Genomic DNA, 8,619 nt, shown 5'->3' on the forward strand with positions numbered 1-8,619 from the left:
CAATTATATCCTCAAGACGTTGCAAAGACGCTGAAATTGACTCCAAATAATTGGATTTGTTCGCGTCAGCATGTCGCGACAATAAAACCAAGAGCTTCATGAAAATAAAAGGATAAAATTAAATTAGACATATTTTTTTAATAAACAACTCTTTGCTTTCAAAATAGATACTTAGAAAAGAAATTAAGAGAAAAACAGGAAATGAATAAAGGAAATCTATATATAATATATATATATATATATATATATATACAGATATACTTTATATTTTAATAAATATAAGAATTATATTTTTAACGATATTATTTTTCATAGATAGTAATAGAAAATAATTTACTTACCAAACAGCCAAGTATTTGGCGCGAAATCGTCACGAAAGACATGATCATGTCAATGTTTGACGTTCGATTACTGAATTCATCGTCTGATGCTGAGAGTTAATATAGAACCGTTCATGGTCACTTTAAGATTAAAAGTCATTTACGAATTTGCACTGAGCGTAATAAAAAATTGTTAATTGTATAAAGCATACAATGATTACATAAAATGTTATCGTTTGTGTGAGTGAACATTAATGGCACATGATGTGCCAGATTCAATTTAGTCTTTACGATACTACCAATTGTACACTATAAAATAGCTCTTAGAGCTCTCGAGATCGAAGTGCATAAATTTACGTGTTAGAAATATTACATGTTGATTTAAATCAACTATATATCAATTAAGTCTAGATATAAATAATGGAATGATAAAAGTTTTCTCTCTTCTTTAGTTGTATTCATTTCTGTTTTAAACAAAATATAATTACAGAAAAAAATATCAGCACCATTTCGCACCAGAAAACAAGTGTGTTAAAAAATTGTTATTTATTTTAGTTACACTAATTCCTTTCTATGTCAAAGCAAATAAAATTAATATTTTATAAAATGACTATACTGTAGTGCTAAATAATAAAACAATTTCGCTGAACGTAAAATAAACGACGCAAGTCTTAAATAAAACATATAAGCGAGAAATGTACATATAGTAATTAAAACAACCGTTTATTTACAAAATCGAGATAAAATCAAGTATATTAAACATTTACTTTCCTCAAAAATTTATTGATAACAATTAAGTCTAGATACAATGTTAATAATTATTTTATCAAATAATTTCTTTTTGTTAAACACAAAATGTGACGCCGGGCTAACAAAGAGCATCGAGAATGTCCTTCCTGTGCATCTTGATTCTGACATTCACGTAATCGTTCTGCTTATTGTCGTCGGACATTGCTGTCGTGACAGATTGTTGCAGCATCCTTCTACCAGGTTTGTCCTTTTTATTGTTTCTGTTATCGGTTTTCGACTTGTTTTTCTTATCGGTTTTCGATTGATTCCCTTTCGATAGAACTACCTTCAGGGAAGCCATCATATCTGCTACGATGTCTCTCGTCATGATTTCTTCGTCTAACATATTTATATCCGGTGTATCTCTAATGAGCGCTCTTCGGGTGATCTTATCGAGCTGGTCTGCCACTTGAAAAGTGGACGGGGATATTCCTCTTCTACTGTGTAACAAAGGTATTATAGCATCCTCGAGATCCTTCTTGATGTTCTTTAAGCTGGTGATATGATCGGAACGATTGTTTAAGCGGGACTCAATTATCTTCCACAATTCTTGAGCCACATTCTGCGCGTTTATGTTCACGATAACGTTCACGTTTTTGTTTTGAAATATCGGTCCTAAATTATCCTGTTTCTGTAAATTACCAGTTGTACAGTCATGGACACATCGGTTGCGACACTTTATTTTTTATAGATTTCAAAACGCACTAATATTTTGCAAATGCGGACGACGATTGGTGTTATACTGTCTCTAGACTAAAGATAGTACATCGTGGTTCGCAAAATATTAGTTATCTATAAAGTATATATTATGTATATTAAATATATATTAGAAACCTATCAAAAAAAGTGTCGCAACCGATGTGTCCACGACTGTACATATGTAATGTTCTTAAAAAAATGAAAATTAATTCTTATGTTTGTTTTTTCATTTTTTTCTTACCTCTTCTGAAGTTTGCTCCGACGAAAGTATCTAGAAAGATTTACATGGTACAAATTATGGCATCATTAAGTTATAAGAATAATTCGTATATAAGCGTGACCGTTGTTCGCAAAATATTTAATAACTTTTCACACTCTACAATTTGTAATATTGAAATTGCTCATGTTCTGTTACTAGAGGATTGTTGAAATTAACAACCATAAATACGTAAGATTATTATTATTTATGGAAGTAATTAAAAATAGAGATATGAAAGCTTTTTCACTGAGTTCTTAATATATATATCACTTTCATTAATTATTTTTCTATTTATCATTTTGTAATTCTTACTTGAGTACTACTGACCACCACTAGGGTGGTCCACAATATTGGCAAGAACATAACGTAATAATGTAATTGTCACAGATGTAATTGCTGGCCCAGCACGTCACAGAACGGTGGTATCTATTATAAACCTACTTTTATATGCGGTAATTTTACGGTGCCGATGGAATTCTCGCGCAGCGTAGATATCGGCTTAACATCGATACCTATAGAAATTAAAGATCGTTTGATTCGTGCCATTTATTCCGTGCGATAGACCGTAATTGTTCGCGATAAGTTCGGGGCATCCGCTTATAGGCAATCAGTTTGTGAGCGCACGCGAACCGATCAATGAGACGCAATGCCAAGAGCCAGTAAGTGCGGCTTTCGTGAAACGCACCTTTGAATCGGCAACGGCAATGTGTCGTTTGCGCCATAAAAATTGTCAAATTAATACGACGTTGTCTAATTCATCTTGATCGTCGTTATCTATACATTTCAAAATTAAACATATTGTTCTCGTGCAAACGACTTTCTCGATTGTCTTTATTTCTGTCTATTTCTTTCTTAAGCATATAATTATATATAAAGATATTTCTCATTCTACTTGTTAATCTCTCTATTCTCTTGAATTTGTGAGATTTTAATAAATATCTAACAGAGTGAAATATAATCTAATATAATAATTATTTTCTCTTATTATATAATAATTACTTTTGTTTGATTATAATCCTGATTCTTTTGGAAGCGAAAAGTTGCATCTTCGATTTAATTATGGTTAAAAAAAAATTATTTCTAACTAACATCATTAGCAACATTATATATATTATTTCTGATTTATAAGTGACAGTACATTTTTTAATATACAGAATTTCTTTTATGGATATGAATGAGTTTTAAGATTGTGCTCGAGAAATCACTGTGTGATAAAAAAATGTTTCGTCGATATAGTCGCATTACAAAACTAATCAAAACGAAAAGACAATTACGTTCTAGTTGTTATTCATGGTCAATTGATTTTCACGCGGAAGTTGTAAAGATAGTAAAATTAATTTTACGGAATCAAGAAACACTTTCAGGATTTAGCACAATGATTTCTCACAACTATAAACTTCAAAACTGATAGGAATAATTCGCATTCAAATCTAATTTTCAAAAATAGAGTATTTTTATAATTATTTTAATTAACCTTATTACAATATATTGTATTGTAATTGCAAAATAATTGCTATTACGTTTTGTCTTTTTGCAAATAAATGGCATTAGTATAATAACAAAAAACGAAATCCAATTTTCATTCAACCCAATAATTATTTTAATTATTACAGCTGTTTTCTAATATAATTTTAAATTCAAGTTATTTGAATCTTACTCAAGAATTATTTGCTTAGAATCAGATAATATGTCTAATGGCAAATTTTATCATTATTTATTAGAATGATCAGTCACGTAACTTTGATTATTGTCCATACTCTTTTTTATCGGTCGAAGCGCGTTAATCAATCGATTGTTGATTTCTTGCAATTTTGCTTCAGATAATTGTTTGTTGATTTCTTGCAATTTTGCTTCAGATAATTGCTCATGCAAATCTTCGCTTTTCAAAGCATCGATAAGAAAGCGACTGTTTGATTCTAATAAATCATCGTCTACATGAATATTAATTGATAATTTGATTTTCAGTCGGTCGATTTATTTCGTCATTAGCAGACGAATTATTTTGAAGTCTTTCCGCTTTTTCTAGATCAGAGACTTTGTAATATTGCTCACATTTTCAGAATTTTGTGCGCTGCTCAAATTCTTGGCTTGGTGTTCCATAATTGAAGCTAATGTGAATATACTGGATTCTAATTGATTAGGAGATGCTGATGTCGCAACTGTAATGTCTGTCGATCTACTTTTTCTACTTTTTTCAGATAAGTTCTCCGAAATTGAATTTAATAGCCCGTCACTGTAATCCGTTCTTGTCTCGTTCGTTTTCTTAATTCCTTCGGTTTTTAATTCTTCATCAATCTGTTCTACGTTGATCCGTTTCCCTTATTGATTCCGCGTCGATAGAACTATTAGCGTTTTCATTTGCCTGAATAGAAGAAAAATCAGTTTCAGTCTTATAATTGTTATCCTCCTGAACATTAAAATTTGGAAAAGATCTGAAGAATGGAAGAGAGGAATCTTTTAATAATATACGTTGCTTATTACTATCCTCACCTGTTGAATTATTCTCATTTGTCAGTAAATCGTTAGTTTTCTTGATTATTTCTTGTTTCTTGATTATTCGTTCCAGATGCATTAGCTGTTTCACCTGCCGAATCGCTTTTACTTTGCTCTTGTTGTATATTATTGGAATTAGTATCTTGAGATTGGGGAATAATTAGATGTAGTAAATTATTCGCGCCTTTTGCAGCCTCCGATAGAACTTTAATTATCGACTCCAAAATGTTCTTCGTGCTTGATAAAATATTAAAAAATCTCTTTACGCCAGCCTCTAACGGCTTTTGTGTATTTTGTGTTTTCGCAATATGCTGATCTACATTTTGATGTACATCACTAATAATTTTTGGAACAATTTGTGCTAGATCTGTGCCAAATAATCGCTGACTTATTTCAAGCGTTGGTTCCTGCAACTTCGGAAAAAATTTATTTACAATATTAGTTAAATTATTTATAGTCGATGTGTTTGTGATGTTATTTACCAGGTCGGTTTGATTAGCTTCTTCATTTGTTGGTTTTTGCAAAGTGTCAAAATCAAGTGCGTCGTGATCATTACGTCCAGTAACGTTCGTTGAAGTATCATGGATATCTTGTACAGACTTCGAAGTTAAATTGCTCACCTTTGAATTTAGATTACGTTCTATATCTCGTTCAACATCGTCGATATTTTGAAGATTACTCAATACTTGTAATTGCAGGTCGTCTGTTTGATTTTGATCCGAACTTATTTCAGAATCACTGGAGGACGAATGATTCAGGATTTTTTGACTCTCGTCAAGCCATTCTAGATTTGTTTGAGATGATGATTGTGTTGTGAGAGTTTCTGTCGTTAAAACTGATGGATTATCATTGCGTCTACAATCATATTCTTTTTCGAATTTCTTTCTCAAATGCGTTAAACGGTTCGCCGTGTGCGTTGCTAATTTTAAAAAAAGTTTCAAAATTTTCTCATTTTGAGTAACTGTATTTGGATCATTACGCCAATCAATATGCGAAAAGTACGGCAAAGAATGTACCTAATAAGAAGAAAAAGATTAGAGAAATACATATATGAGGTAATATAACTACACCAAATTATTACAAATTGTTACTATATTATTTCTTATAAATATCTTTTATAATTGTATTAAATCAGGCAAAAACAAAGAAAAAAAGATGCACGTTTTTTTTAAATTAGAAAATTTTTAATAAAAAGAATTTGCATTATAAATATTTTTAAATCTTTTATTTAAAATTATTTTACCGAAAAGATCAACACGCTAATAACAATCAAAACTGAACTGCCTGGCCACATTTTACCATTTGCCCTGACGACCTATACGCAATCGCTTTAAATATGGCCGTAAAATTAATATTAAGCATTTCGATGTTGTCCAATTTTAATGACTATTGTCATTGCATTGTGTTTTCATCTATACTCTATATCGCATTCAGTGTCGGGATTTGTTGTTTACAATTTGATTTCTTTACGGCCGTTTCTTTTCTTTATTCGTACGTTGTGTCGCATTACAGACAATAATTAATTAAAGCAACGTCGATTAATTATTTTTATATTTAAAAATATTTTTGCAAAGATAAAATTTGACGCTTGCATTTTCTAATATTAGTATTAGATTTAATTTACATGATAAAATTAAATAATAAATGCTAACGTAAATAATATTCACGCACAGCAAGTTAATATAAAATCTATATTGTTAAATTAGAAACGTATTAGAGAGAATATTTACCGTGTTTATTGCAAACTTTATGCAAAAGGACGGGAAGAATGGGAAAAACAAATTATTGTTATCAATTTTAATTAAGAAGTTAACATCTCAATATTTTTTATGACGTATTGTGATCGATCAATCGGCCATTTGTTCTTCATCATTAACTGCATGAACAAGCTTTCGAGATGAGCGATGAGGATATAATAATTACTTCAATTTACGTTGAATTAAAATTTCAATTTATTTGAATTAATTTTTGTCTGCTAGGTATATATGAGAGAGATGTATTTTTTTGGGTTGGTCGTATTTATAATATTATTATTTAAAATATGTATTTTAAATAAAAAAAGTAAAAGAATTATTTAGTATTTATTATTCTAAATAGCTTCTTCTAATCTATTTCTTATTTATATTTTAAATACGTTTTTGGAAAATATATTTTATATTTCTCATTTTAAATAAGTTGTATAAATTTTTTACTGGCCCCTGCAATATTTTATTTTAAATAAGATTTTGAAATTTATTTTATATTTGTTATTTTAAATAAGTTGTGTCAGTTATTTCCCGATTCCTAGATCCCTCTTATCTATTTAGATTAGCACACCGAACAAGAGAAATCGGCTATAACGGTAATTTAAGCGACCTGTAAATTATTTTACAGTTCAGTTAATTACGGAATTGTTTTGCCCGTTTCGCGTATTAAATTATCTTATTATTAGATTACCGTAAAGTGTATCAGAAGTTTGTAATAATTAACAGCAAGCAATTACGATTTTTTATCCTAGCCAACGGAGAAAAAGAGGAACCCATCGATTTCTCTGTCGTTCAAAATTAAATTATATGTATAATAAGTCAAGTGTGAGTCTCTGTTTCTACGGTATTGTCGTCACTCTTTATTTCCGGAGAGCACGCAGAACAATATACGATATGCTTAATATCGGTGTAATTATTCCTGCAAAATTCCATACAATTGAATTAACATCGCGGCGAGCGGCGTGGCGAGCGGCGAGGCGCGCAGCGCGCGCATGCGCGTGGGGAGGCCGGGCTCGGCGGCTCGACGGCCGCGGCGCGCTGACGTGGCGCGGGGCGCTCAGCAGTAGGGAATTGGCGCAGCGTGTGGATGGTACTGCGTGGCGCGCTCCCGGCGCCGCGAACTTTAATTACAAATTATCGAACTCTATCAATCAAGCATTTGGAGAGTACACATATTAAGTGCGCGTTCGGCAGCACGTACATTCGGCAGTACAAATATGCAGCGAGTGCGCGTTTAGCAATAATATTACGCATAGTTTAATTAATAATTAGTGCGCGTTCGACAGCATGGCACGCGTATAGTGAGTGCGCGCGTTCGGCCAAAGCCCAATCGAGACGCATCGAATTTTTATCGAGCCTACATCCGTCAGTCAGAGCACAAAGTTCGAGGTCATCGAGACAGAGACGATGGAGATTGATTGTGGTACGTCGAAGGACAAGCGAGATCCGAGGAAGGACGATCGTGAGCTGAGTACAACGTACGATAGGTAAGTACCAATTAATAATATACTTATCATAAGAATAGATTTCGCGTTCTGAGATAAATATTATATATAATCTATTTATTTCTATCGACGGGAAATCGTGTTGGCCATTTGATTTTGTCGCTGCGCGCATCTATTATTCGTGACCGGTTATTGTTACAGCAATGTCATACGTCTATCATAGAATTTTTCAAATATATTGATAATTATAGAATTTACTGGCTTGGATAGAAAATTTCTAGAGACTCAAGAATTTTTATATTACATGATATTTTAAGATCTTTTATATTGAAAGTTTTTGTTAATTAATATAAGATATTATAGGAAAATCTACAATAATAAAATAACAAAACTAAACAGACCAATGGTATAACAATAAGATATTTAAACAAATACAATGAGATTTCTTGTAAAAGCGCGAATTAAACCGCGTTGGTAATTGAGACCCTTCATTGATCGATAAATTTTCTTCGCGTTCTGCTTATTTAAACCGCGTCGGGAATTGAGTCCTATCTTTATTAATTAATAAAATGGTAAAATGTTTTGCGATATTTAAACAACCACGTGCCGGGACTCGCAAGAGTTGTGGATAAATAAAAATAAGATTGCTAAACTTTTCGCGCCTGTTTGATCGACTACGTGACGAGTCTTGCGAATATTTTTGATAATTAAATATACAATTATTAAATATCTAGCCCTTAATTAAAAGATCACGTTAAGAAGCTCGCAATCTTTGATAATTAATAATAAGAATGTTAAATTTCTCGCGCTCATTTAAACGACCACTTTCCAGGTATCACGAACGTTGTAATTAATTAATAATAAAATTG

The 8,619-nt window shown here is 31.7% G+C and overlaps 2 protein-coding genes and 1 long non-coding RNA gene across 5 annotated transcripts in view; all 3 read right to left on the reverse strand.

The window, feature by feature from the left end:
- LOC105450222 (putative uncharacterized protein DDB_G0286901) overlaps positions 1-2,498 on the reverse strand; it is a 3,651-nt gene extending 1,153 nt beyond the window's left edge. Inside the window, exons 1-3 of the mRNA XM_011689969.1 lie at positions 2,380-2,498; positions 2,050-2,079; positions 1,194-1,740 (exon numbers count right to left, since the gene is read on the reverse strand). Of these exons, the coding sequence (XP_011688271.1) occupies positions 1,194-1,740; positions 2,050-2,079; positions 2,380-2,430 (628 nt within the window). The 5' untranslated portion in view covers positions 2,431-2,498. The remainder of the gene's footprint in view (positions 1-1,193; positions 1,741-2,049; positions 2,080-2,379) is intronic.
- Positions 56-438, reverse strand: LOC105450024. Its single transcript, XR_974415.1, has 2 exons — positions 342-438; positions 56-94 (listed from the first exon to the last, which is right to left on the reverse strand). It is a non-coding gene; the product is annotated as an uncharacterized LOC105450024 (long non-coding RNA).
- A 659-nt stretch (positions 2,499-3,157) lies between the features above and the next one.
- LOC105450023 lies at positions 3,158-5,883 on the reverse strand. Of its 3 annotated transcripts, none has more exons than XM_011689594.1 (4): positions 5,804-5,883; positions 5,181-5,576; positions 4,558-4,967; positions 3,158-4,429 (listed from the first exon to the last, which is right to left on the reverse strand). In XM_011689594.1, the coding sequence occupies exons 1-3, from the start codon at positions 5,852-5,854 to the stop codon at positions 4,590-4,592; spliced, it is 825 nt and encodes a 274-aa protein (XP_011687896.1). In that variant the 5' UTR covers positions 5,855-5,883; the 3' UTR covers positions 3,158-4,429; positions 4,558-4,589. The 3 variants fall into 3 exon arrangements, with proteins under 3 accessions (XP_011687896.1, XP_011687895.1, XP_011687894.1); XM_011689593.1 differs by having other exon boundaries at positions 5,043-5,576; XM_011689592.1 differs by having other exon boundaries at positions 4,558-4,973; positions 5,043-5,576.
- Between the last annotated feature and the right edge of the window lie 2,736 nt (positions 5,884-8,619).

This window comes from Wasmannia auropunctata, unplaced genomic scaffold (genome assembly GCF_000956235.1).
Source record: "Wasmannia auropunctata unplaced genomic scaffold, wasmannia.A_1.0 LD336069.1, whole genome shotgun sequence".
NCBI classification, from domain to species: Eukaryota; Metazoa; Arthropoda; class Insecta; order Hymenoptera; family Formicidae; genus Wasmannia; species Wasmannia auropunctata.

What these genes read in the sequence shown, in the direction of transcription:
- LOC105450023 (XM_011689592.1), bottom strand. Translation starts at nt 5,854, where the DNA reads ATGTGGCCAGGCAGTTCAGTTTTGATTGTTATTAGCGTGTTGATCTTT. An exon ending in TTAGCGTGTTGATCTTTTCG is followed by an intron (nt 5,577 to 5,803) that starts GTAAAATAATTT and finishes TCTTCTTATTAG; the next exon opens with GTACATTCTTTGCCGTACTT. An exon ending in AAGCTAATCAAACCGACCTG is followed by an intron (nt 4,974 to 5,042) that starts GTAAATAACATC and finishes TTTTTTCCGAAG; the next exon opens with TTGCAGGAACCAACGCTTGA.